We start from the raw sequence: 27797 nt of genomic DNA, 5'->3' as shown, positions 1-27797 counted from the left end.
GCCCTTCCAATTTGATTACCTGATCTCACCCCAGAAAACACACATTTTTTCCCCCATGTAAGCTTAGAGAGGAGAAAACAAAATCCAGAAGCCGCCAGGGCTGGGGCCAGCTGCGGCAGGACAGACGGCATTGGTTACGGGGCTGGCGGGGGTCCAGCTCCCAGCACTATATAGGAGTGAGAGGCGGGAGCCAGGCTGCAGACTCAGCCGCTGCTGCCTGCTTTAGCCATCGCTCACACTTTTCTCACGGCTGAGGAAAACTACAGCCTGCCAAGATGTGCAAAGGATTAGCAGCGCTGCCCCACACATGCCTGGAGAGGTGAGAGCGGCCAGCTGGTGCGGGGATGCTAGGGGGGACTCTGCTTCCCCACGGGGCTCTGCTGGGGGACAGCTGGGGGCAGAGAGGTTCTTCCTACAGCACATCCCCATGATGGACATCTCTTAGCGGGACTGGGATCGCCAAGCTCTGACCTGGGAGGGAAGGGAGGCTTGCTGCCATGGGATCAGCATGATGCTGTGAGTGGCTGAGACCCTCGAGGGGGCGAGCACTGATCTAGTCCCAAACTCTCTCCTCTGTCTTGGGAACTTCTCTGCTAGATGAGTCTGGGCTGCCCCAAACCCACTCCTCAACCCCGGCTACTCCCCTGTGCGAGCCTGGAGAAGGAGCACTTTGTCCTCAGATCTTAATATTTGCAAAACATGACGGGGGTGGGGTGGGGGGGTCGGTGTAGCAGGAAAGCCTTTCTGTGGCTGCTGAGCCCTGGCTCCAAAGTGCCTCAAAATCTGCTTTAACTGCCTGTGTCTCCCTTGCACACAGATTAGCTGGCCCTGGCCCCTCTCATGAGGCTCGGCTTGGTACAGAGTGCCTGCTCTGTCTCGCTCGTGGCACGCACCCTCATTTTCAACTTCATCCCCCTCCGCCCCATGCTTGCCTCAAAACCTGCCTTGGGAGGTGGTGGTGCTTCCCTGGCTGCTCTTAGCCCTCAGGAACCCAGGCAGTCTCCAGCACCCTGCCATTTCCATGCTGAGTAAAACCTACCCTCTCCTCCACTCCTGTGGAGCCAGGGGGGCTGTGGAGGGGGGCTGGTGAGAACAGATGTGCAAGGGGGGCCATAGCATGAGGCTAGGGTCTCCCTGTGGCAGCAGGGCGCTTGATCCTTCACCAAAGGAGGAAACCTGGTAAAAGAATTTACACGTGAATTACCCAGTGAGGGTGTCCATGCAGCTGAAAATGCCGTTTTTTTAGATGAGAGCGAGGGTGGCATTTGCTGTCCTGGGGGAGGTCAAGAGAAGTCCCCATTCCCTTCATCAGCTGAAGCGGTACCACTGGAGGCTGATGCTACTTGCCTAGAAGCAAGGCAAATTTCCATCACAGGCCAAACAGAAGCACAGGCCTGGGACAGTTTCTTTGTTTGAAACATGCCTTTTGGCCATCCTGCCCTCCCCATGCCTTGCCTGGTCTCCTGCAACCTCCTGTGCCATGGGTGGCCAAGCAGCACTCTTCCACATGTGGGTTGATCCACACATTTCTGCTCTGGTGTCATATTTGTTGTCACTCTTATGCTACTTTCTAGTACTAAATTAGGGGTTTTTTCCCACTGCTGCTATGCTGATGCTTTCATTGACCTCTGTTATGCCCTCAAATCATCAGTCTTGAAGGCAGCTTGACTTACACTTCCACACATGGAGTTAGGATTGGGTTTCTCTCATGCACATCATTTTGTATTGCTCTGAGGCATTTCAAGAGCTGCTTAATTGCCAGTCTCATGAGACCCTCCTGAAGTTCCTCCCAACTGCTCCCCAAGTGTTGTATCCAGTAACACAGTATCTCCTGCTCGGCCACTGACCCCCTTTTCCCCATGCGCATGATATGATTAACAGCACGGTCCCAGCTCACGTTCCCCTAGGACTGTCCCCACTGAGGAAAACACACTCTGTCCCCTACGCGTTGTGTGCTACCTTTCCCACACTGTTCCCCATGAGATGACCTTGCCTCCTGCAGCTGCCTGGGGTCTGGAGAGCCCAGCCAAGGTCCCCTGCAGACCCAAGGGGCTGGTACCCCCTGACTCTCCCCAGGGCATGTCCTTGCTGGCCTCTTCAGAGAGGGCTGATAGGTTTGAAGGAATCTCTTCCTACTGCCAAAACTGCCTTGACTCCTCTCCAGTAGACCATATTTGTCCATGTGTCCACCACAGCTCTCTGATACAGCTGCTGCTGCCATGCCCATTCAGATTACACTTGCATCTTTATGGCTCCTCAACCCCCCCCTGGAGCCTTTTTCCCCTCAACGGGCATTCCCTCTGGCACCTCCCTGCCCTCGGGCACAGTAGCAGTTTTAGCTTTCAGCTGTAGCTTTAACTTCTTGGAGCTTCTTTCTTTTGTTTTGTTTTTGAAGCTGGAGTTTCTCCTGGCCCTCCCCAGCAGCCTTCTTGTTCTTGATGTGTTTGACAGATCCCGTATTTTCTTCTAATTTTTCTTGGAAGCTGTTTCTCAGACTTTTTCTTGGCTTGCTCTTATATGTTCTCACACTTAACCTTCCACAGTTTACGGTCCTCTTGCTTTTTCTCACTTGGACTTAGCTGGGGGTTTTTTTTAAGGATGCCTTTTTGTTTATAACTGCTTTTTTTTTACCCTGCTGTTTAGCCTTTGCTGAAGCCTTGCTTGAAAGCTTGTAATACATCTGCTGGAGGATGCCAGAACGATGTCTTTAAATAGTCCTTCCCTCCCGCCAGCCCGCTCAGACCTCTGGCTCTCCTTTGTCGCTTCCTTTCAACAAGCTTTCGCATCTCTGCCATCTCCCCATATTTCAAAAAGGTCTCACAGTCAAGACTTGCTTGGGGAGGGAGAGGCTCTTGCTGCTGTCCCCACACAGGGATCTGCAGGGCTTCAGCAGGGTGGGCAGCTGCTGACAGTCCATCAACAGCACCACGGGATGGAGCCATCCAGGGAGCCCCACTGGGAGCAGCAGCAGTGGGGCTGCAGTACGGGTCCAACACCAACTCAGGGGACCAGGCTGGGGAGAAGCCCACATACAGCACAGCCCAAGGGAAAGGGGCCCCAGGACTGAGCTTAAATGGAACCCCCAGCCACAGGTAAGGTGTGGGGTTCAGCTGGGGCTGCTCAGGGCCATTAAGGCCCATTAGTGCCCTTTGACCCTGGCAGATGTTGGCCATAAGTCACTGTCAGAGAGTGGGAATTGGAAAGCAAGTTTTGATCTAGGTCTAAGTGTTATCCAGGAGAGCACTTGCTGCTGTGTGAAGCAAATCCAAATCTTGCCCATGTGTTGGCCTTGTCTGCACCAGGGTAGGGGGGTTCCCAGGTCCTGCTCAGAAAGCAACAGAGACCTGGTCCTCTCTTCCCACCTCCTTAGCCTGTCATATGTTAGATTTGGCTCTCAGTGCCCCTGCTCCCAGCACAGCAAGTATCTTCCCCGTGCCTGCTCAGGACCCCCCGACATCCACCACCTCACCTTCAGAGGTGGGCAAACACCTTCCCCCTTTCTCTTCACCCCTGCACCTGCCAGACAAAACCCCTGCGATTGTGCACACAGTCCAATTGCCTGGAGGGGATGGTCCCAGGTGCACAGCACTCGTCACTGGCAGCATGTTGGCCACAGCAGTGTCCCCAGCTCTGCCCTCCTGAGTGTGGGGCAGTGGCAGGGAGAGGGACCCTGCCCTCTCCCTGCCACTACCCAGAGTGGCAGCTGGTGTTCCAGCTCAGCCCCTTTTTGAGAGAAGCTCCCTGAGCCCACATGTCCCCTTCCCTGCAGGGATCTGTGGCCACAAGCACAGACCTCCAGAAAAGCAGAGACAAGGGAGAGGCTGTCCTGCTCCATCGGCTTTCCTGGGGCACCCTCTGCACCCACCTGTTGCTTCGGTGCTAACGGGGCTGCAGCTCCTGCCCCCTTCCCCTCTCCTCCTCGCCACAGCTGAGCCAGGGGGGTTCTGGCACGGTAGTGCCAGCCCGTGGGGTGCTGAGGGACACCTGAGACTCATAGGAGAGCCAGCCCCGGGCTCTGGGCATCAGGAGCCAGCTCTGGCTTGGGCCATTTATCCACATTTTTTTTATTTATTAGAGGGAGCAGGATGAATGGTGCATGGCCAGCATCCCTGTCCCAGAGACACCTTGGTGCAGGAGCATGGGGACATCATCACCCTTCACCTAAGGTCCTGGTCTTTCCAGGCAAGATCCAAGTTTTCTCGGAAGCACGAGCAATGGATGTTGTCCCTGTAGCTGCAGATATTTTCCATGAAAATCATTGGGTTTCTGGGTCTGCGCTGCCCATGCTGTATACCCATTGTGGGCTGAGCTGCTCACTCCAGCTGTCCCCGCTGCCTGCTCCCGTGTGAGGACAGCTGTCACAGGCAGGTTTCTTCAGCAGAAATAGGGGGCAGCCTGTGGGGGACAGAGCCCACACCAGGTCTCAAAAAAAATCACCCGTGGGAGCTGGTGGGTGGAAAACCTAAACACAGAAGGAGTTTTACAGCAAGGGGAATAAATTAAAGGAATGGAAATGAAATAGCAGACATAGCAAGGGAATGATCATCCACAGAGGGCTTCTGAGAGTAAACTGCTAAGAGGAGAAGCACAGTGAGCCCTGAAGCCGTGGGATTGCAGCCCAGCTTTGACAGCCACGCCATGGCGAAGGCACTGAGCTCCACCGGCCCATGGGGAAGCGCTGCGTCCTGCTGCTCTCATTCACCTCCTGTGCCAGCAAGATGACCTGGAAGACACCAAATGTTGCTGTGCCAGGAAAAAATCCTGCCCTGTAAAGATGGGTTTTGGGGGTATCCACTTTTGCCCCTTTATTTCTTTAGTCTTATGCCATACACCTGAGTTTTCTCTGCAACAGCTCAGCTTGCTCTGGCTATCACCCCCAAGATGCAGTGAAGGGGAGCCTCCTCGGTGGCTTCAGATGCTCAGAACTGCCTTGCAAATTGCATTGCACAAAAGGGAACATTTTGTGAGACATCTGGACCTGCTGTCAAGCGCCAGGACCCCTCTTGTCTCTACATCCTCCAAATGGAGGTCTGGAGCATGGCCTCGGGGAAGCAGTGACTGGCACTGTGGCAGTCAGAGTACTTCAACTCTGAAAACCCTTCTTCCCCTCTGCCCACGGAAAGCAGCATTAAGGGGTGACAGATGGATCCTTCCCACTGCAGACATAATGCTTATATATTATATATATACACTCTATATATCTATATATATAGAGAGAGATATATAATATTAGGGCACCCTGCTCTGAATGCTGTTGGCAATGTGGGGCTGGTGGGCAGCATGTGGGATGGGACTTGGTGTGGGGCAGGCACCACCCTGCAGCCCAGCCCAGCACCCTGCACAGCCTCCTCTCTGACGGCAGATCCTTCATCTCCTCACCAGCATTTCCTACAGGCTCATCACTATAGAAACTGAGTGCTGCACACACATCCCCTAATTCATCCTCAGAGCAGCCCGCCAGCTCCACTGATAAAATTATCCCAGCCACAGATGGGGACAAAGCAGAGAGATCAAGATCAAGAGCTGCCGTTAATTCTGAGTGCTCCGTTTGAAACGCCTCAGCCAGGCGCCTTTACAGCATTAGGGTCCATTTGTTCATGTGTCATTAATTACAGAGCTTTGTGCCTCACCAGCAGCCATGCTGCTGTGTGGGTGCCAGGCAGGGATCATCACCACTGCTCTGTCCCTCTGCCTGATCTGCCTCTGCTTGTCCCCTCTCACAGGGCCAAGGAGATCAAGACCAAGCTGGGCACACTGCTCCAGAAGCCTGACTCGGCCATTGACTTCATCATCCCCTACCCGGAGAAGCCGGAGAAGGTGCCCAAGGCCCAGAAGTGAGTACCACGCCAGGGCGGGCTGTGCTGGCACCTGTGCCCAGCAGGCAGGATGGGTGTGAGCCTTTTTGGGATGTGGAGGAGCCGAAGCCCCGGCTGTGGGTGGGCACAGCAGGCTTCACATGGCAGGCAGCTCGAGGCATGCTCCTCGTGACCCACTGGCTAGGTGTGGGCTCGGAGAGTTACGTCAGGGCAGCATGAGATGTGTCAGACAATACAGCTTTTCGGAAACCAGATTTCTCATGGAAACTCAATTTACTTTTGATGAGATTTCACATTATTCAATAAAGGTTTTGCTGGAGGCATATGGCACTTGGACTACTCTGAGTCACCTGCCTCAGCACAGAGGTGCCAGCCTTGCACAGCCTGCTGGCTTTGGGGTGGCTGCGTGTCCCTGAGCTGGGTGCACAGCCCCATGGCTCGACACCTGGATCTGGGCAGCTCTGCGATGGTGGCACCTTCTCACCTTATTGCCTTCACCCTGAGCCTCTGCTCTCCAGCACCAAGCTGGTTTAATGACAAAGCAAAGCAGAGGAGAAGCTAGAGAGGCTGATGGGCTGTGCTGCAGGATTAGTAGTTCAGAAGACACAAAACAAACCTTGAAAATAAATGTTAGCTTAAATCTAGAAGCAGGATGGCATCCTGGACATAGGATGATGGCCTCACCCAGGGTAGCTCCAGCCCAGCCTTGGGCAGCTGAGCCAGGTGCCTGAGCTGCAGCCCTGGCTGCTCTCCTGCCACCCCTCAGCCCTGCCACCATCAGATGTTTGTGCCTGTCCTGGGGATGACTATCCCTGCCCCGGGGACTTGCTCCCTGCCCTCCAGCTGCACCCAGACACACACAGTGCTGCAGAACCCAGCTCTGACAGCACGCAACTCACTTGCTGGAGGTAGGAGAGGCTGACTGGCCCAGTCAGCCTTGCTTGTTCCCAGTGCCTTGGGATTTGTCCCCATTAGCTGTCCCCGCAGAAAGCTGAACATCTTCACTCCTCCTGGCTGGAGGAGTTGTTTTCTCCTGCACTGCAGCCTTGGTATCACTCACCCATCAACATCTTGCTCACAGTTAATATCATCCCTGGGACATTCAGATAATGAAAAAGTGAATTTGGTAGTTTCCAGGAAATCTGGATTGTGTTGAATCACTGCATCGATGCTCCCCCTCACTGGGGTGGGGAGATGCCTGGCAGGAACATGAGGACAGAGAGAGCTTTTGAGACTTGATAGCAAGCGTAAATGCAATTTGAGGTCCAGAAAGTGAATAATCAGAGCTCCCATCATGGTCTTTACTGCTGGGTGATGGTGGCTTGATGACAAGAGAGGGCTGGATACCCAACCCGAGCAAGCCTTGCATATCTGCTGTTCTCCTCTCCTTGCTGGAGCCCCCGGGGCAGGGTGGGTGGGTAGGAGCCCCTGCACTTTCCCCAGACTCACTGCTGAAGCACCAAGGCCCCCAGGACCAACAGGCTGTCCTGCCTGCTGCTCCCTTCCCAGCCCCATGGATGCTCTCCTCACCCAGAGGGTTTCAGCCCTGACAACGTATGTCCCTTGTGGCAGCAAAACAAGACCGAGTGCAGTGCTGCCTGTGGGGAGTGGATGGTCTGACCATCGCTGCTGTGGGGGCTGTGATGGTCTGCAGCAAGCCCAGCGCTCAGTGGCATGGCGGGCTTCCGTTCCCTTCCAGCACCAGGCAGCAGGGAAACCTGTGCCCCAGGGCGCCTCGGTCAAACTCCTTGGGGCTTAAAAAATCCCCCAAACCAAAACCACAAACAAAAAACCCCACAAAGCTCTCTCATCACATTACACGCATTGCATTTATAAAGAAAAAAAAAAAAAAAGGTGGAAAAACCACGCACATGAAAAACACTGAAGGTTTTCACTGGGGAGGGAGGGAGCCGAGGCCAGCATCCTGCCCCGCTGCGGGGCGTGGGAATGGGACAGACGGGCTGTGGGAGTGGACGGGCACTGACCCCCGCCCCAGCAGCACAGGGCTGGAATGATCCGGCCCCCCTGACCCCCCCAGCAGGAAGCATCCTTCCCCACCCCAGCAGGAAAACATAGGGAGACTTCCCAGCTGCCTGCAGAGCGCCTGTTCTGCCCTCCCGTGCATGGGTGCTGGGGCAAGTAGGGGACTTGCTGTGCAGTTCAGCCACATCTCTACTCAAACACAGGGGAATTTGCCCACCCAGCCCAGTCCTCACCTTCTCTGGCACTCAGCTCTCCCCAGGAGGGTACTTGTGCTGTGATGCAGCAGCATTCCCGTTGTTTGATGATCATCCCTGCTCTGCAACAGTCTCCACAGCTCGTTACTCCATTCCTCCCCATTTTTAAAGGAATTATTTAAAAGCCTGGAGCCCAGACGAGGGCTGTGGGGTGAGCATGGACCACCTGGGCTTTCTTTACTCCCTTCAGGCCATCACCAGAGGAGGCTCTGCAGTGGCGTGATTCCCTGGAGAAGCTCCTGCAAAATCCCTGTAAGTTCACATTCCCATGTGGTCACACCTCCCCGTCTCCCCGGTGCTTAGTGAAGGCTTGGCTTCCCTGAGACCACTGGTGCTCAGAAAGGGCTTTGCCCCCCCGCAGATGGGCTTGCCAGCTTCCGCAGCTTCCTGCGCTCAGAGTTCAGTGAAGAAAATGCTGAGTTTTGGGTTGCCTGTGAGGACTACAAGAAAACCAAGTCCCCCGTGAAGATGGAGGAAAAGGCCAAGAAGATCTATGAGGAGTTCATCCAGACTGAGGCACCCAAAGAGGTCAGTGGCCACAGGGCAGGAGATGGCACTGGGAGGGATGAGGCTGCTGCCAAGTGGCCTCCATCCCAAAGGAGAGTGATGGCTGCAGGGCACCTCATACCATGGCTGAGGGGCTCAGAGGGCTGTACCCTCGACAAGGGGCAGCCCTGTCCCCACCCTTCACAGCCCTGGTGCCCCTGTTTGCATGTTCAGCCTCTGCTGAGCCTCATGCCTCCTGTCACAGGCACTTCCAGCACATCCCACCCTGCCTCCCTCTCCCCACAGAGGGATTACTTTAATTATAAGGAATGACAATTTACAGTAATCCTTCTCCCTGAGTTAGCTTTGCTGCAGGATAGAAAGACCTCATCCTTACAGATTTGCCACCAGTAATTCCCCCAGATAAATGAACCTGCTTCAGTCTCTCCCCATAACCTTGCATGGACAGAGCCAGTGAGGGGAGATGCCATCACCTGCCCCTCACAAAGGCAGAGTCCTCATCCCTCTTGCACTCCCATCACAGGTCAACATCGACCACTTCACCAAGGCTGTGACCATGAAGAACCTGGTGGAGCCATCACCAAGCAGCTTTGACATGGCCCAGAAGAGAATCTTTGCCCTGATGGAGAAAGACTCCCTGCCCAGATTTCTGCGGTCGGAGTTTTATCAGGAGTTAATCAAGTAGCAACGTGGCAGGGCTGTGCCAGGCATTCCCACTGCTTCTGTCTGAACACCTGCCCCTTCTCCTGCAGCTGCTTTGCTTTCTTGATACCACCCTAGAAGAGCACTCAGGGGCGTTGCTAAACATTTCCCTTGTGCTTTGGACTGTCAGATGTCCTAACATTTCCCCTCTTACAGTCTCTTTCCTCTCCCACAAAAGACCAAGTAGCAGAAACCCCTGGTGATCCTCCCTGGGTTTGAGACCCAGAAGGGCGGTGGAGCAGCCCCAGCCTTGCAGTGACTGGGAGTCACTTGGGCAGCCAGCGTGTCCCTGGTGCTGCAGGGCCTGGTTTTAGTTGGAAGCTCCAAGGTGCTGGCTCTGTCTTCTTAAGAATTCTTAGGACATGACAATTTTTCTCCCAGTTTTTCCTATATTGCTGGCTTGGCCCAGGCTCGCTCCCTCCTCCCAGCTTCCCAGGGTGTTGCTGAGGCTGCACAGGGTGCCCTGCATGTGCTCCCCTCCTTGGCAGGGTCTGGCACACCAGAAGTCCCGTTGTGTAGGGTGGGGCAAGTCCACTGTGTGACTGGCATCACCTTTTCTTCGGAAAGCAGCCGATCAGCAGGCACAGGGTGGCTGTATGGCAGGGATGGTGGTACAGCGGGGCAGCAGGGACGGCGGTATGGCAGGGACGGCTGTACGGCAGAGCTGGGAGCTGCACAGCCGTGTGCCGCAGGGTGCACCTGGCTGGCATGAGGGATGGACAGAGCGAGCCTGCGGCACCACTTCCCCAGTGACTCCACTTGCAGTCAGCTGTGAGACAGCCTGTTTGCTTCACACTAGAGACAGTAAAGAGGATAAAATGAGATCTGTTTGCTCAAACCACCGGGACTGTTTAGCAACCCAGACCTCCCGCTCGCTCCAACCACTTGCATGGCGTATTGAGCTCACAGTCTGCAGCCCATGGCCGTGTCCCCAGTGCCTACGTGCAGCCCTCAGCAGTGCTGGTGGCTGGTGGTGTGCTTGGATTGCAGCTTCAGGGGTTGCTGCAGTGATTTCTTGTTCCAGATGCTTCTCTCTGCAGTAGGCATGCCAAAGTGATACTTCTGCACAAACCAAGCTGAGGGGCATCGATTAGAGGAGGGAGGAAAATCAATTTTGGGGAAAAAAAGCTGCAATTGCAACTGTTCAGGTCAAGTTAACAAAACAAAACAAAACAAAACAAACCCAAACACAACCGTCATTGGAAATATGAAAAATAAACCCCTGGCTTCTTGAACAGACAACAAACTCTGCAGAGTTTGTGTAGCCTGCCTATCTCCTGTCTCCTCCCATCTGCCCAGGGTGTGTTTCCATAAGGCTGTCTCCTAAAAAGACCAGCTCTATTCCACTGATTCAAAGCCAGCCCACTGTTCGCTACCAGAGGAAACCACATCTGAGGATGGGCAAGGACATATGTGAAAGGCGGCTGGGATTTCAGCCTCGAGGTGAATGCGATGAACTCTCTGCTCCATAGGGCCTGGACGTTTCATCCCTGTGATGGTTTCCTAGTGCAACATCCGCAGGGCTGTGGCTTGCACCGAGCATGCTGCAGAGATTGAGCTGGTCAGCCAGCAACCTGACAGATATCGGCAAAATCACAACCAAAAATGCTCCCAGAAGGCAGCAATTGGACTGGCCACCCCTGGCTGCTCAACCTCAACTGCAAGTCATGAGACTCCATCTGAAATGCAATAACATAAACATCATGTTTGCCAGACTCTTCAAGACTTTCAAAATCTGATCAAAACCCCACCAGCCCCAAATATTTACATGTTGTCACTATGGGGATGAAGAAAAATACATCCCGAGCTGCAGGAAGTGGGCTGCTTTTCCAGGCAGGGATGGCGAGGCAGGGGAAGGATGGAGGCCGTCACAACTGTGACTTTTTTTCCCTCTGGAGCAAATGGCCTGGGAAAGCCGGTGCTGGAGTGGCAATGGGTGATGCTCGCTGGGCATTCCCCTGGGGTGAGCGTGGGGGGCAGCTTGGGTGGCCCCAAAGAGCTCAAGGGAGCCCATGAGCAGGAGAAGGGTCCTGTCAAAGTGGCATAGGATTCCCCAGCAGCATCTGCTGCCCAGAGCTGGTGGGCAACAAGGGGGAGGCAGGAGCAGGGCTGGGTGTGGGATGTGGGGCTTGGCCAGCCCTTCTGCTGCAGGGTGCTCCCACTGCCTCTGCCCCCTGCACAACCTGCACCCTCCCAACCATGAACTGGTGTCAAGACAAACAGGTTCAGCATGTTCAAGCTCCCTAGTCATGTCATGACTCATAGAAATGCAAAACCAAACAGGCTTCCCTTCAGAAAGACACAGATCTTTCATTTTTTACTTAATCCTTTGGCAGCTATTTCCAGATACCCTCACAAGTTTCACAGTTAAATGCCAACACTGGAGTGCTGCCGGAGGTCGGCTTGCTGCACACCGTCAAAACCTGAGATGCCACTAGCTGCAACAGGGAGCAGGTGTCTGGGTACGCACGTGCTAAAAAGAAAGGTGGAGGCTGGATTCAGGAGAGGTGAAACAGTTCTATTGGAAATCCTTCCCCAGCTTTATTTCTGGCCAAGATACTGGAAGCCTACTTTAGGGAGTGATCAAACTGATGTCAGTGAGTTACTGGGTGGCCATCACATGTGGCCCCTGAAGCGTTCAGAACTCTTGAGAACTTGTGTTTGTGTAGAAGGATCGTTTGACTTATTATTTGGGCAGGCTCACCCCAGAAAGGCAGCAATGCCTGTACCCACCCCACGGCCAAGCTTTCCACAAGCCCAGAGGTATTTACTGTCAGGCTGATACCAACCATTATATTTCTGGTAGGAAATAATTCCTGTAGTTTATCACTCTTGCTCTCAAGAAATGTGGCATATGTATGAGCACCATACAAACATATATACCATATACCAACACTGTACATCTATATCCGTATAGACATATACAAGTGTACACACACATATATACATACTCCTAACACAGGCATCTGGATCCCCAGTGAGTAAGAGAGCTAAAAAACCAGAGTTTCTGGATATTGTGCTTGGGGTCTGTCGCAGAGATGAGCGTGTGTGGGTTTAATGTGGTCCCAGACTCCGTTGAGGGAAACCTGAGTCATCCACCTGAGTGAACATGAAAGTGCATCTTCCAAAATATCCTCTGAAATCACCCTGCACCCGTGGCCGCGGGGTGCCTGCAGCCCTGGTGCCTGAGCTGGTGCAGGAGGCAGGTCTCATGCTCCTTGAGGGACCCCAATCCCTGCCGTGGGGCAAGGCAACCCCATGCTGCAGCCAGGGGCCCCAGGCACCTGCTCCTCACCACAGGGACACGTGGAGGAGGGCTCCCTGCAGCTGCATCCCCAGATTAACACCAGGGGATTGCTTGCTGTGTATTTTCTGGTTAATTTAGTGATCAGGACCCTCGCACTTCACTGGCTACAGTGTGAACCACTCAGCTCTCCCACCACGTGCTGAGGCAAGGCTCTGCCTGTGCTGCCCGGCCCCAACCCTGGGGACTGCTGAAGCCTGCGAGGCAGCAGCAGGAGCTTCCTGCTGCCCATGGCGGGCTGAGGGTGTCCCAGGGCTCGCTCAGGCTCTCCCCAGTCCTCGGTCACTCCCTGGAGGGTGCCAAGTGCTGTGGCCAAGAGCTGGCCTAAGGTCAGGAGTGAGGATCAGCCCCTCACACCCGCAGGCAGCAGGTTTTCAGTCTGACATTCTCTGCGTGATTTCCATTAGAGATTTTCAGGTAGGGAAGATGCGGGGCGCTGGTGTGCACTGAGGAACTGGTTGTGTTAACCCATATTCTTGTACCACTCAGTAATTGACACATAAACATGTATTTCTGCTTCTTTCTTGCTGGACTATTCATTTTGTCTCTTTGCACAGAAGGAGCAGTGTTTCCTTACTCTCTACAGGGAATTCCCAAAACTTGTGCCCAAAAGCCCTGACAAGACCAAAGGCCTCCGAGAGCTTCTGCTGCATCACATGTGGTGGTTTCTCAGGTAACTGAAAAAAGAATAAAAATATCATCCAGGAGGCTGGTCCAGAGGAAATTCCCCAGTGCCAGCACAGCACAGGCACCCCCAGCCCCACTGCCCGAGTGCTGCCTCAGGCTTCAGCTTGCAGAGCCGGCTCATGCTGCAGCAGAAGCTGTGGTGTCTGCACGGGCAGGAGCTGAGCAAGAGCCAGCCCTGCGCACCTCAGAGCCAGCCCCCCCGTGTACCCCCAGCCTCACCACCTTTGGCAGCAGCTCTGTGCTCTCAAGGTTTGGGCCCAGGGAGAGGTTGAGCTCTGAACCAAAACATGGTCCCCTCTGGAGCTCTGGGTGGGAAAACATGTGCAGCGAGGAGGTGGGTGCTCCTTCAAGTTTCCTCCTCCCAAGACTGTTAAAGGGCCTCATGTTCACCTCAGTGCCTCGGCAAGGACAGGTGGTCCCTGTGCTGAGCTCACTGTCAGGCACAGCACAGAGCCCACAAAGCCCAGAATCCCCCAGGCTCAGGGCGTCGAGTGTTTCTGAAAGATATAATGGCCGTTTCATCTTTCCGTAATTTAAAACAACCTCTGAGTGAAGCTGTTTGTAAAATGACTTTTTAGAGTAACCTTGGCCAACGAATTAGATCTCCATGCATTTTCTTTGGTTCACACAATGGCATTTTAGAAGGGACTAATGCAAACATTTTTATTTAGAATGTATTCATCATTATTTAAATATCAATACAGTTTTTGCAATAGTTATCAAGAGTTCCCAGTACCAGGGGAAAATAAAACATAGCCACATGCTTGGCTATGTTCAGAGCTTTAGCAAGCCTCTCCATCTCAGCTGAACATGCAGGGTGTTATGTGTCAGTACAATCCAATAAATACAGAATAAAGCAAATGTTAAAAGAGATGTTTCTCTGTGGGCCTGGAATTGCCTGCTGGAGATCCACAGCCTCCTCTTGCCATGTCAAAATCCCAGTGTGAGGACTGCCATCCGGACTGGGATGCAGGGTGAAGAATACACAGTTGTCAGAGCAGCAATATCCAACTAAGGAGAGCCCAGGGCTGGGGGAGACTGTGACACCTGGTACTGCAGCCCAAGACAGCAAGACCTGCACCTATTTCCACCTATTTCTTGTGCTTCCAGCTGCAGGTCGGTATCATTCCCAAAGCCCCCAGAGAAGGCCATGTCTAACTGCAGTGCTTAAAAAGCTGCCTTCTGGCAAAGCCCAGGAGCAGTAATGAGACCGACACATTCCTCCTACCATCTTCAGGAAAAAAAGTGAGTCATGCTGCTACTGAAATACAAACTCACATAAATAACATTTAAAAAAAAAGACATTTTCAAGTACTCCCATGCAGGACCTTTCCTCCCTAGCTGTTGTGCTTGTGGTCCTACCCCATCACAACCATTCCATATAAGCCAGGGCAGGCAGATAGCTCTCCAGAGTCAGCAATATACACCTGCCAGTCTGGGAGAGAAGGAACATGTTTCTGTTCTGCTCAGCTATAGTATTTAACCTGGGAGCATGAAGGACACAATTAATAACATATAAATATGAACCTCCCTCAAAATAATAGCTTTGGACAGCCCTAGGAAATATTTATGGCCAGCATAAACTAGATACTACAGGGGAAGAAGCAGCCAGACGGGCGAGCTTCCCTGCGATAGTGGCTGTGGTGATTGAGGGAGGCTGTTTGAAAAATTTCGGTCTCCCTTAAGAAAGAGTAGGAGCTCTTCCTATGTCCGACTACTGTAATGTGGCACAGCCTGAGTTCTGAGCAAATACCACTGAAAGCCAAGGAATTTGGGAGGTATATGAACTAAGGACCAGAGCAAGTCCTTTCCATATAAGCTTTAGCCAATTAGAAAGGGGAGATGACAGACCCCAACGCCTGCCTTGACTTCCTCTTGCCCCTGCTCCTTGCTTGGTGTCACACTGCAGCCCGGTGCCTTGGTGGGCCGTGCCGGGGCGGGGCGTGTGCTCCCCCGCCGCACACCAGGCTGGCAGGGCTCGCCAGAAGCACGGCGGACATGCAGTGACTGCACCCAGCTTCCATGTCAGACACAGACTCCGGGGCTCCTACACCAATGGAGTCAAAGGAGGGTTTGCTACACACACTGAGCCTGGCTTGGGTTACAAATGCTGGCTGTTGCATGACATGGGGTACAACTGGGACATTAGACAGCTATTGGAGACAGCTCTGTTGCTTCATGCCAATGAATGCCTTTGCTGCCATATATTCTTACAAGAGCCCAGCCCACTCCTGCCTTGCTGCAGGTTCAGGAGCACTGAGAGATGATGTTAGAGTTGCAGTCTAAGGTGTGAGTGTGGCTTCTTTTGCAGTTTTCAGGCCCGCAGCCAGCACCAGGTGGGCTGACCAAGTCCAGGTAGTAGGGGGACTTGAGGAAACGGCGGTAAGAATCCTTTTCCATGAGGGTGAATATTTTTCTCTGAGCCTCATCAAAGCAGGACAGTGTAGGCTCCAGCATATTGTGGCTTGTCTTCTCCCGTGTGCACGAATCCAGGTTCACCTGTGGGCCAAAGGGATGGCGTAAGTAGAATTTGTCCCAAAAGTGGTTAGTATAGGTAAAGGAACATCCAAGCATCTCTTCCCCAGGCATATGCAAGCTGTCCTTGACGGGCAGTGGTCTGAAATGGCGGCTGGACACCCCGTGGCCTTGGCAGAATCTGTGCAGCTGGATACCAACACATCTCTGCTGCCAGATGAACTGTCAGGGGAGGCTGACAATATCCCTCTGGGATGCAGCCAGCCAGGAAACTCAAGCAACTGCATGGGAGCAGCTGCAACACTGGGAATCATAGTCCTCTCAGGCTTCTCCCATTTGACTATGCACATGGGATGGCCACATGGCTGTAACTAAACCCACTTTTTCTCTATCCAAGTTTAATATGAAAGCAATAAAAATGGCACCATTTACTTGCTAACTAACAGAGAAGTGGTATCCTTCAACTCTTGTGAAACTACCAGATCTCTACATCCCTGTGCTGCTGGACTGGCTCAGGATTTTACCTTTGCCCAAGAATGTTCTGTGCATGTACCTCTTTTGTTGCCTGCACTGAGATGAACTCATCGTAGATCTTTCTGGCCTTGGGGCTGAGCTTGGCTGGTGACTTGGTTTTCTTGTAGTCCTCACAACTGACCCAGAACTCGATGTTCTCCTCACTGTACTCAGATTTGAGAAAAGCACGGAAAGCAGCCAGTCCTCCTACAGATTGTTCAGAGGAAAACCAGATCAGGAAAGAGTGCTGGTTCCTGGATAGTCATACCTATGAACCTCAGCAATTGTGCATTCTCCTTCCCAGAGATGAATGAGCAGCTCCCCTGGGGCTAGCAGTGGGGACAGCTGCCTGCCTTCATGGCAGTGGCTCATGCATGTTGAGGGAGGCTGGAATTCAGACAGGCCCCCCGGGATGTCACACATGGGTCCTCAGCTGCCTGCTCCCCCACTGTGACCTTCAGCAGCTCAGCCAGGAGAACACAAGCAACTCGCGTGTTCCCAGGAGGCCCTGAGGAGACGGCCAACACACACCACCGAGTCTCGGGCCATGGGAACAGCACAAAGGAAACTTCAAGGACATCAGTGTAGCCTGGAACCAATGAGAAGGCAAAGTGTCCCACAGGCTCAGCTGTAAACAGTTTCTTCACTTTTTGGCTCTTTAACCCACTGTTAATTGTGTGCTGCAGTATTGTTCCCACCTTGCACAGGGGCTAAACCTGTTGCTCTCACAAAAGGGACAGCTCAGACGTAGGCCAAAGCCCCATTCATGATACCTTGGGATTGCCCCTTGGATCTGACCCTTCACCACCCCTCCCAGAGGCCTGTGTGGCCAAAGAAGCTACTGTGTAGTGCAGAGATGTAAGATAATGTCCCATGCCCCCACCAGGGACTGCTCAGCAAGCACACTCCTCTGGACTTCTTTACTTACTGTCATGTTGGATCAAGTTTTCCAAAGAGTCTGCCCACTTTCTGACTTCCTCTTGGCTAATCCTAAAAGGACACAAAGGGAGAAACATAGGGAAGATTTAAGGGGAGTACAGAAAGGACAAATCTGGCATTTTGCTCAGCACCATTAGAAAATACCTTTCCCTGATTGTTTCAAGAGCATACACAAGAGACCAAGCAAGAAATGTCTGCTTTACAGAGACCCCTGGGGATCCACACCTAATCTACAGAAATCCAGTTTGTAATCCCTGTCACCAGCCATGGGCTGGAAAGGAATTTTTCTGGAAAAATTGTTGGGGACTTTGTGTTTATTCTGTGACTGGCTGCATCTCTCAGAGGGGCATGGACCTGGGATCACTCTTACAGTTCATATCAGTAAACTCCAAAGGGCTGATTTCTTTAACCTTTCAGGGGAACAGTAGCTATGTGGAAGAGAGAGGAACATGGGAACTAAAAAGCATGTTTGCACATCCTGCGTTCATTCCCCCTACCATACCAGAACATCTAGGGCTCACTTGTTCCAGGAGCATATCTTGACCTTTGGAGTCCTCCTTCAAGAGGACATAAACTACCTGCACCTCAGTGAGAGCAGCAATACACTTGACAGGCTGCACTCTGTTTCCTTTGCCAGTACCTCTGTGCAGCTGTGCGGACCATTGCACAAATCCAACTCAAAGAGCCAGTGCTGCTGATACTGCAATGTGTCAAGTCGCAGAGTCTTGTGATGACATTGTTCCCCTGTGCAGGAGACCGCACAAGTCTTTCCATGTGCACATGCATACTGAATCACAGAAATGTTGACAGAAAGGGAACTCTAGTTCAACCTTCTTCATGGAAAGGTACTATCAGGACCTGAGGACTATTCCACACTCGATTCAAACACACAGGTGTTCAGGAGGTACTGGGGAGCAGCAGCAGAAATGCTAATGAAGTTTAGCTCAGTGAAGCTAAATATTGCAGGCAGTCTGGGCTCAACTATGTGACAGCATCTGCTCTTACCTCTGGCTTGAAGATATTTTCTCCTTCTTGCCTTGGGAAGAACTGTAGTCACAGGAGTCTGACTTCTGCAGCAAGAAGCCCAGACGATGCTTCATGTCTTTGGCACTGAAAGGATAAATTCAAGAACAAGATTAAGATAATGCATTACAACTCCCTCTGCAGCCTCCTCACTGGCAATAAGCTCGTTCAGCATTACTCAGTGACACAAACGCAGGTCACAGCTAGCGACACCAGTGCTGACTTTCCACACCTCACATAATGCACATTTTTGTTGCTAGACAAATGCAGCAAAGTCAAAGAACCAGTTTTTCACATCCAACAGCACCATTTTCTTGCTGAGAAGGTCATCAGCCCAGAGAGAGGTCTGGCAAAGAGGGAGAAGCTGCTGTTTTCCTACTGTTTGTTTACAGTTAAAATATTGTGATAGAAAGGCATCACCATGATGTAAATGTGTCACTCCTACCTGAGCTGATTTGCCCAGCTACCAGTGTCCAGTTCTTACACGCTTACTAGTCCTTTCCTGCAGCCCTTTGCCATCTTCCCACCTCATCATCCAGCCACAGGAACAGTAGGTCCTGCCAGGCCACCCCACCAAGAGCTGCCTGTGACAAGAGGGCAGGGAGGAAGCGAAGGGCTTGGAGCAGGACTGTGGGGTGAGATCAGGGGATGAGCCAGGAGCTTCACCACAACCAGCCCACACTGACTGTAAGCTACTCCCTTGTTCCATGGCGAGCTCCTGTGAGGATGCATCCTTAATTTTGTTCTGCTTTCCAGCATGCTCAGGACAATCACTGCCTGATGGGGCAGCACCTAGGTATGCAGCTGGTATTGGTATCTCTCTGGATTTCCTTCCAGTTCAAGAATGAGGGGGCAGGTAAATCAGTCCTGCTTGCTCAAGGGCACGAGCCCTGGCCTGCTGCAGAGTGCAACAATAGTGTAAGCAGGAAATTCTTCCGCTCCTCAGACTAGAGCTGGAAAAGAGCAAGAGGTTGTGCCGCAGGGCTGAGCTCCAGTAGCTGCTTAGCCTTCCCACACTGCTCTTTGCTCCAGCTATAGCACCCTGTCAGTGGTCCCAGCCGTATCTTATCTCACTGCTTCCTTGTACTCATAAATGTTTCCTTAACAACTCCAGCACTAGGGTGAGAGTGAAGGAAACTCAGCTTCTTCAGAGCGGGGTGTGTATGACCAGGGCCAACACCCAGGCCCTGCCCAGGTGGACACAGGCCGCTCAGTGCTGCCAGGCTCAGCTGCCTCGCACTGCCATGCTACCTGTCCCCAGAAAAAGGAGACGGCTCAGGTCTGCAGAAAGGCAGCAGCAGGAGGAAACAAGACACTGCTGCCTGCAACAAGTCCCACAGCTTTCTGGGAGAGAGAGATTTTCTTGGGAATCCTGGACAGAAGTGGTTAAAAGATGTGAACTGTTTTTTCTGTGCATTTTTTCAAATCTTCTTTTTTTTTTCCTCCCCGTCAAATATTCCTGAAAATTGGGGGAGAAGGTATGAAGATTTTTCCCTCACATTTTCAGCACTTGTTTTCAAATCGACCATGAGTGGAGAGCTTTTTCTCCCAGATGGGAGCAGGCTAAGTCTCAGTTTGCGTTTTCCCTGCCCTCCCCACTGTTCAGCCCCTGGGAAGCAGCCTCAGGAGCACTCTGGGGGCATGAGGGTCCAGAATGGTAGCGATGCACCATCAGGGACCTGTGCTACTTGCAGGGGCTGGAGGAGCACGAAGTTTTGTGGGGCTGGTGCCATTCTGGAGATGTGGACCACCTTGCTTGGGGTCTCCAGGCCCCAGAGCACCTGAAAGGGAGTAACAGCCCTTCGGCAGCACTTGTGGCCCCCTTGCATGCACAGAGACCCCCTGACGCCAGGCTGTGGGTCATGCCATACCACCGAGGGAACGTTTGGGGGTGTACAGGCTCCGCTCTGCTAGTGCAGGGGTGTCTGGCCAGTACCACATAGTGGGGTGCAGCCAGACCCTGCACCCACGGCAGGGGTACAGCTCAGCCCATCCTGATCGGCACTGCGCAAGGGGGCTATGGCCAGCCCCACTCTGTCCCCATGGCGCTGTGCGCCAGGGGTACAGCCTGACACCCCCCCCACCCCCCCACCCCCCATCAGCACAGCACGGGCTGACCTGCATCCCTGCCCTGCCCGCAGCCACTGGGTCTCCGGTCCCACCAGGCTGGACTCCTGCATTTGGGATGCATTCTGTGGAAGGACTCTCAATTTTTTTGAAATCCCATCTGCCTTTCTCCCCCCTCAAAAAATCAAGAAGATAAAATTCAACAGAGAAAGGATTCAAAGGAGAAAAGGGGTGCAAAGCTTGCGGTAGAAGCAGATGACAGGAATATCAAAATATAGCAATGCTAAGAGCTGCTTGTTTTGCTGATGGAAAGGATGGGTTTAGAGTTCCCACATCTCTGTACAAAACCTTTATGCAATTCTTCCTGACTAATAGAAAAAAAAAATCTGTAAGCAATCATTTGTATCTAATCTTACAAAAGAATCCAAGCCGAACCTGCCACTTCTGCTTCAGACATAAAGTGCAATGCATCAGTGCATCTCCAGACTAACGAGACCACTAACAGATGCTCAGAAATAAACAGTACCTTTTTAAGCAAGTGGCTGGCAGTGCAGCAAGTCCCTTGCACATCTTGCTCCCGTGGTTGGTTCTGTATTCCAGGAAAAACAACAACGCTGGAGGCGGCAGAGACTGGGTGCGGGTCCCCCGTCGCCTGCAGAATTCAGCCTCGCCTCTGAGCCAGCTGCACTGCCTTGGCTCTGTTTTATAGCCCAGCCCAGACAGCCCAGCAGCACTGGGTGACCCAGTCAGGAGCCAGCACAGCAGCAGCACCCGTCCCCTTTTTGCCCACCCAAGAGGAAGAGGGTGACGTATAAGCCAAGACAAGGGCGTGAGTGGGATTGAAAACCTTACCAGAAATGAAGCTTGGTGTCTGGCTGCAGAGGTGGATTCTTTTAAAAGGGTGGAAAAAGCTTCAGGGGTTTTCCTCTATTGCAAAAGGTGGAAAGATGAAGATAAAAGCTGGAGATTTTCAGAGGGGCACAGACAATAAAAAGGGTCAGAGAATCAGTTCTGAGAAGTGAGATGAGCTTTGCTGGTTCTGTTCATTTTCTCCTTCTATTTAAAGCAACCTGAGGAAATCAAGGGACAAGAATTTTAAACACAAAAGGTTCCCATAATCCCAACAAATGCAGAAACCAGAGCTCTAAGGTAAAAAGAATGTAAATTCACCAGGGAACTATCCAGGCAGATGAGACTGTCCTGTGTCATTCTAGAGGCATGTGGAGATACGACTTTGGTGAGGCTGAAAAAAATGCATATCACTATTGGAATATGTGTGTGTCCCAGCACACACATATTTGGGGACAGCTTATGAACACGTGTAGGAAAACAAAAGACAGGAGACTGACAGCATGGCTGCCTTAGATATATGGGTATCACTGCAGTACTCCACTTCTCCATTTGCATTTGTCCCTAATCAAAAGCCAGACCTTGGGACTCGGGAGACCCTGAGTCTCCAAGGCAAGATAATTAATTAACAATAGACACAACTGTGCCTTTTCAGAGAAGACTTTGTAGCAGAGCTAAGGCTACTCTGTGCCAAAGGATGAACCCATGAAACACCTGGCTGTGGGGATGTTTGGTGTTGACTGCACTTCCTGGCTCTGCTGTAGTCCCAAGGGAGAGCAGAATGACTCCAGCTACACCACTTGTTCTCAGCCCTTGGAGGGTGCAGAAGGCAGTTGCCCCTCTGGAGAGAGAATTGGCTGATACTTACTGAGCCGCGGCTCAGCACAGCCTGTACCATCATTATAAAAGAGGGGAAAGCTTTGGGCAGACGGATATGCATATGGTCTGCTGCACTTCAAGTCTTGCTCCCACTGTGAAATAAAGAAGCTTCAGTTCAGCAGCAGGCTGTCTGCCCACGCTACCCACTGCTGCGCTCCCTCTCCCCAGAAACCTTTAAATACTTTGCCCATGACCTGCAGAATTTGCAGGGTGAGCTTTTCCCTCCTCTGTCTCTACAGCCTACAGCCAGCAGCACAGACAAGCCAAATACCAGCCTAGTTTACCTGCCTTGGCATACTGCATCCTATCAGATCATTAACTGTGCTGAAAAGCAATACTCTAACTAACTTTAAAATGCTTTTGTATGAATGTGACTATCCTGACACCAAACCTGAGGCAACATGCTTGCAAATCCTGCACTATTTGGACCAAAAATCAGTTCCAGCTCAGGGCAGTGTAAAACTTTAACTGAGTGAATCCCCATGTGTTTTTAGCATTGGTGAGCTGACAGCCCTTGGGTGAGTTTGTAGGTAGTGATTGAACACTGGCAGAGATGGTTGCAAAGCTCTCTGATGTCTTGTTTGGGGTGGAGAAGAGCTAAAGGGCAGAATATGGCCAATGAGGAAAACCTCAACTAATTAATTAATTGCTAAATATTTAATTTCATTAATTTAATTTTAAATCCCAAATCTGTGCAATGTTACTGCAGTTCGCGTGCAACTGCATCACAGTCACTCAAGCAATTCAGGAGCTCAGCTGGCCAACCTGGTCAAGGTGTCTGCAAGCTCTAACCTTGACCCTAACCTTGGCAGGCAGAGCCTTATCTCCTGGCTCAGGAAGTTCCTAGAGGCTCCTTGCTTGGGCAGGAGACCTCGGTGCAGAACACAGAAATTCTGCAGTTTCTTTGCACATTGAGGTGTAACCAGATTTAGGAATGTCACACTTCTCTGTGGGTTGTAAGCATATTCGCTGCATGGCTCTAATGACACTTGAATGCTGTGTTGTCAACATGTCACCTTGTGCATTCCCCAACTTCTGTGTGAGAAGACTGTAGTAAGAAATTTCTAACACTGACATCACAATAAAGGCCATCACCCCAAGGGGCTTTGAAATTAAGACCATCCACCCTGGACTGGGTATGCAGGCTCCCAAGACTGCTGCAGCTGAAATTTCCCTTTTTCCAGTTCATTAACACAGACTGGTTCAGTCTGGCCCCTGTGCAAGGAGTTTGGGTTTGTATACCATTTCTCCTCTAAGCTGTGTTTCCCAGCTGTTGCAGTTTAATACACTCCTAGCTGCTCCAGCTGGTCTCCAAACAGAAGTACCCTCTTCCATCTCTTACCCTTCAGTCAGGCCTCTTCCCCCAGGGCACAGACCATGCTGTGCTCAACACCAAGATCTCCTCCATGCCAGTTAGAGAAGCAGGAGCTCATGCCACTTTTTATGCCTGTCACGCCAGCTCTGGCTCGCGTCACCTGCAGCATGGAGAAATCAGCAGTGGGGATGGGCTGGGGGTGCAAGGCTGGAGGTGAGGGCTCCCTGGCCAAGACATCTCTTGGCCATGGGGTGCTTTGGAGCCCAGGGGCTCACAGGAGACAGCATGATAGTAAATGTCTGCAGTTCTCATTGTGGCATCCCTCATCCCCCACCCACTCATCCTTACTGCATCCGCCACCCTGCCTCCTTGAGCAGCTAGAGACAAGGCTCTGAAATGGAGTTTTCTCTGCTACCATCACTTCTAGGGAAAAACGTCACACGCACACGTGCTCGGCCCCGTACACAAGTGCGTGTGGGCTGTGTCCCTCGGTTCAGCTGCAGCCAAGCAGCAGGCCGTGGGAGGAAGCAGGGAGCACAGGGAACGCTGCTCTGGTGGTCATTGCCCACAGCTGAGCTACTACAGGCTGTTGCCCTAACAGCGCAGGGCGCTCCCGCCTCCGTCCCTTCCCATCTCAGAGCAGCATGCTGTGGCATGCACGAACGTGGACAGAAGATGGTTCCTTTGCGTCACTGGAAATGGAGAAGGGCATGACATGGGACCTGTGAGGATGTGCTGCTGGGCCAGAGCCTCTTTTGTCACTGCTGCCTTCCCTGGTCCGCTTTGCAGAGGCTACTAACAGTAGCCTGCTCCTCCTCCTCTTCATGTCTCCCAAAGCCAGCCAAGCACTTGGGATTGGGCCAGCAAATTTCCTGAGTGCACAGGGGGACACCAGGCAGAGTGCCCATCTTTCTCATGGGCATCCCCATCCCAATACATGTCTGACCCCCAATCTGCTCTGCAGACAGCACTGGTGAGAAACCTGAGCGGCTCCCACACCCCTGAGAAGCACTGACCAGGGTGGCCCTGGTCCCCAAGGGGCCAGGCTGAAGAAGCCCTGCATGACCAGCTGCCCTGATGACACTTTTGCCCACATGAGCTGTCCCGGTGCCAAGCCCTGCTGTGGGGAGGCAGCCTGGAACTGTGCTGAACCATATGATTTGCTTCTCCCATAACCCAGCCCCAAGCACTCTGCACCAATTCCCTTCCAGTACACACCCCCCCACCCCCCCCATCCCCCACTGATTTCTTCTCCAGTACACCCATTAGTAGGTAAGATTTCCTTCCAGTAATGAGGGCTGCATCTTCTCCACATATATGTGTGCTTTGATTGAATTATGGCTAATGAGCTGGGAGCAGAGAGCCCTGGAAGGACCATTTGGGTCTGAGTTTGGATGAATCAGCTCAGCGTGTGCCTGGGCCTGACCCTGCATGCAGCCACATTTCCTGTCCCAGGACACTGACTATGGCCTGACCTCTCTAAAAGACACATGGAGAGGCCACACTTGTCCCCATAGGGTCCCCCAGCCAGCACTGGGATTCCCAGAAAGGCTGTCCCACAGTATAGTCTGAGGAAATCTTTCTTTCCCATGTCTCTGCAATGCACTGCCTGACTTCACACGTGCCCACAGCCATGGCCCTTGCAACCAGCCCCCAGAGGCAGCCTTTGAGGAGAGCATCTCTTCCCAACTTAGGCCTGACTAGAGGGATGATTCACCACCATTCTGCCACACTGTTAAGTCTTACATGGAAACCTGCTTAAGTAGACATACCTCCAGGCTGACCCAGCCACCCTTCTGCTTCTCTTGGACGGGACAAAGATGAACTATTAAAGGCAAAGCAGCTTTGGTTCGTTGTCATAGTTTCTTGTTGAGCATGCTCCTCACTGAAGTGATGCTCTGTAAATTCAACACGTTCCTTACCCCAACTTCATACAATTCATACAACCAAACATACAACTCATACAATTTTTCCATGTTCTCTGTTTTTTCCTATTTATACATGCACCTACAACGTAAGTGGATTTTTGTAATTTCTAAGTGCTTGGAAGTTCCCAATAATTTGGGGGGTTTTGGCTGGGTTTTTCTTTGCTTCAACTCTCAGTTTTTTGGGTTGCCCACCTTTCCTGTTAGTACCCAGAAGAAAATATTTAATCTTGTATCAAAGAAAGAATTTTGTTCAGCCCAAATGGACTTCTTTTTCTCCTGGTATGGGTTTGCTAATGAAATAAGTGGAGATTTTTTGTCTGGCTGCTGTTCTTGTTTGGGGGCATCAGGCAACAGAAAAAGCTATAATTTGAGTAAGTTTCCCAAATCTCTGTCCCATCATCCATCTTGATTAACAGTCCCTTAAACAGTTCCTCCTAATCACTAAGAAAGTTTTGAATAACACTGGACCACAAACCAAGCTAATATATGCCTGTTCACTGATGCTTTCCGAACACTAAAAACACTTTGAAATGTCTCATTTAGCCACTTTTAGTTCATTTAATATGGATTTTATGACATCTTAAGCCAAATATTGATAGCAAGTCATATTCATTTATAAATCTATTTCACCACCACAACTCCCTCATAAAAGCACTATTAAGCTCATTAGAAAAGGTCTATTTTTCCATTAAATCACATCAACTGGTATCAATTATACCACCACCTTTTCAAATCAGCCTGCTATCATCCATACTAAGAGTGCTCCTGCACTGTTCAAAAGGTTAATAGCTCTGTGACTGTATAGCCCACCCCCTCTTAGAGCACGGTTTTCTTCCACTCTCCTTTACTCCAAAATGTATGAAGAAGGACCACTTTTTGTCCTGAGAGCTCTTAGCCTACTCTTCCAAGAACCTTAGTGCAAGCCAGTTGCACTTAGTTGATATAGAACTGTGTAGATAAACCCCGGGGCTGAGTAGCCCCCAGGCAGGGACACACTTGCTGGTCTTTTGCAAGGGACACTGAGCAGACCCTTACACCATCTCTGTGTCCCAGCTCTGCCTGCAGCTCCTCTGGTAGTCTCCCAGCGCCAGACCTGAATGCTGACATTGCTGCTTCTGTCCCTGAAACATGCGTGGGGTGTGAAGCATGCTGGTTTTGTCCTGTCTGCATGCTGCCAGCCTCTCCTCAGCCCACACAACCCAGCTGAAGCACAGCACCTGAGAGCTGGGTGCTGCTCCCACTGAGCAAAGGTGGTTCCAGTGAGAATGATCACACTGAACAATGTCACCCTTGACAGAAACCAGGTCTAAGTATTTTCACTCCATATTACGACCTGATATGGTGTAACATGAATTTAGCTGCTGTTGATTTAAACACACAATTCTGTACTTCATGTTCTTCTTTGCAAGCTGTTTGCACTTCGTATTAAAAGCTTACTGGGATCCCCTATTGAGACAGGCGTTGTGATGGGCGATGGTGGGAGAGCTCCGATTGACCCCGGTGGGCCTATCACTCTGTTTGCTTACAGTCAGTGGTTTACGCACACCTTGCTAGGGGACCTCTCACTTGCGGGCCGACTGCTTCACCTGAATGTGCCCTAAGGTACAGGGGAGGAGGAGGCATAAAGGGAGTCAAGGGACGCAAGGTCCATGCGTCAGAAATGAAGACGCCTTTATGTACAGCGTACAACAAAACCACTCCTCATGCCTTTAGCACCTTAGCAACCCAGCTGTGCAGTGACTTCTTTTCTACAGCTTTAAAAAGCCCAATTCTATAATGTGATTGAGCTATCTCCTGCCTAGACAATTCCTAGAGGATGTGCAGTTAACAGGCTGCAAAGCTAAATCTTTTGTCACTGCAGATCTAGTTAGATCTACTGTCTTAACCTCAGATGGACCTTTATTCCTTCCTTTCCTCTTATCCTTCCAGTGGCATCTGAGCAGGATTAGAGCTGCCATACCACAAGGGCCCATGCCAGGAAACAAAGGCTAGAGCTTTATTCAGAAGTGCAAAGCCCGAGGGACATTTTGTCAGTGGGGTCATGGCTCGGCATCCAAAGCACATTGCTTACTGCTCTGGTCACAGTTTAGTTGTTTAACTCTCTAAGCCTGCTTACAAAAGCTTGGTAGCAGCACGCATCTCTCAATGCCTGTATCAAGGGTATTATTTAAAAGGTGATATCTGACAAGTTTGACAATGGTGTTGCAAAGCATCATGATTGCAGGTTAAAGAAACACAAAAGCAAGGACAAGGCACCTACAGCAGAGAATCAACATCCATTCAAAAGCACTGCATGATGCCAGCCTGCTGCATACTATGGCTGAGTTGACTGGGGTAGAAGTAAATGCTCTTGATGTGGCCCCAGTCTGAAGGGCAATTCTAAAAGGTGTCAGATATTCAACGGATCAGTCAGCCCTGATGTGCAGGTAGTTTCAAAATCACAAAAAGGAAGCAGCAAAATGAAACTGCCCTGTAAACAGCCTGAAGTTCCTTCATCTGTCTCTTGGAGGTTAATTGGACAGAATGAAACTGCAAGTGGTAACATCCAATGTAGCA

At 51.6% G+C, this 27797-nt stretch overlaps 2 protein-coding genes across 4 annotated transcripts; one reads left to right on the top strand and one right to left on the bottom strand.

Annotated features, from left to right (window-relative positions):
- The first annotated feature begins 204 nt into the window (after nucleotides 1-204).
- Nucleotides 205-13090, top strand: RGS5 (regulator of G protein signaling 5). 2 transcript variants are annotated; one of them, XM_074906778.1, is made up of 5 exons: nucleotides 205-319; nucleotides 5724-5834; nucleotides 8244-8305; nucleotides 8415-8581; nucleotides 9084-13090. In XM_074906778.1, the coding sequence occupies exons 1-5, from the start codon at nucleotides 276-278 to the stop codon at nucleotides 9243-9245; spliced, it is 546 nt and encodes a 181-aa protein (XP_074762879.1). In that variant the 5' UTR covers nucleotides 205-275; the 3' UTR covers nucleotides 9246-13090. The 2 variants fall into 2 exon arrangements, with proteins under 2 accessions (XP_074762879.1, XP_074762880.1); XM_074906779.1 differs by having other exon boundaries at nucleotides 8415-8596.
- Nucleotides 13091-13892: 802 nt separating this feature from the next.
- Nucleotides 13893-21012, bottom strand: RGS4 (regulator of G protein signaling 4). Of its 2 annotated transcripts, XM_074906776.1 has the most exons (5): nucleotides 20797-21001; nucleotides 18186-18290; nucleotides 17170-17231; nucleotides 16282-16448; nucleotides 13893-15752 (listed from the first exon to the last, which is right to left on the bottom strand). In XM_074906776.1, the coding sequence occupies exons 1-5, from the start codon at nucleotides 20838-20840 to the stop codon at nucleotides 15501-15503; spliced, it is 630 nt and encodes a 209-aa protein (XP_074762877.1). In that variant the 5' UTR covers nucleotides 20841-21001; the 3' UTR covers nucleotides 13893-15500. The 2 variants fall into 2 exon arrangements, with proteins under 2 accessions (XP_074762877.1, XP_074762878.1); XM_074906777.1 differs by lacking the exon at nucleotides 16282-16448 and having other exon boundaries at nucleotides 15546-15752; nucleotides 20797-21012.
- Nucleotides 21013-27797: the final 6785 nt, after the last annotated feature.

The sequence above is a fragment of the Athene noctua genome, chromosome 5, assembly GCF_965140245.1.
Source record: "Athene noctua chromosome 5, bAthNoc1.hap1.1, whole genome shotgun sequence".
NCBI lineage: Eukaryota > Metazoa > Chordata > Aves > Strigiformes > Strigidae > Athene > Athene noctua.
Note: the sequence above shows the minus strand (reverse complement) of the source record. Positions and strands in the feature narration are given on the sequence as shown.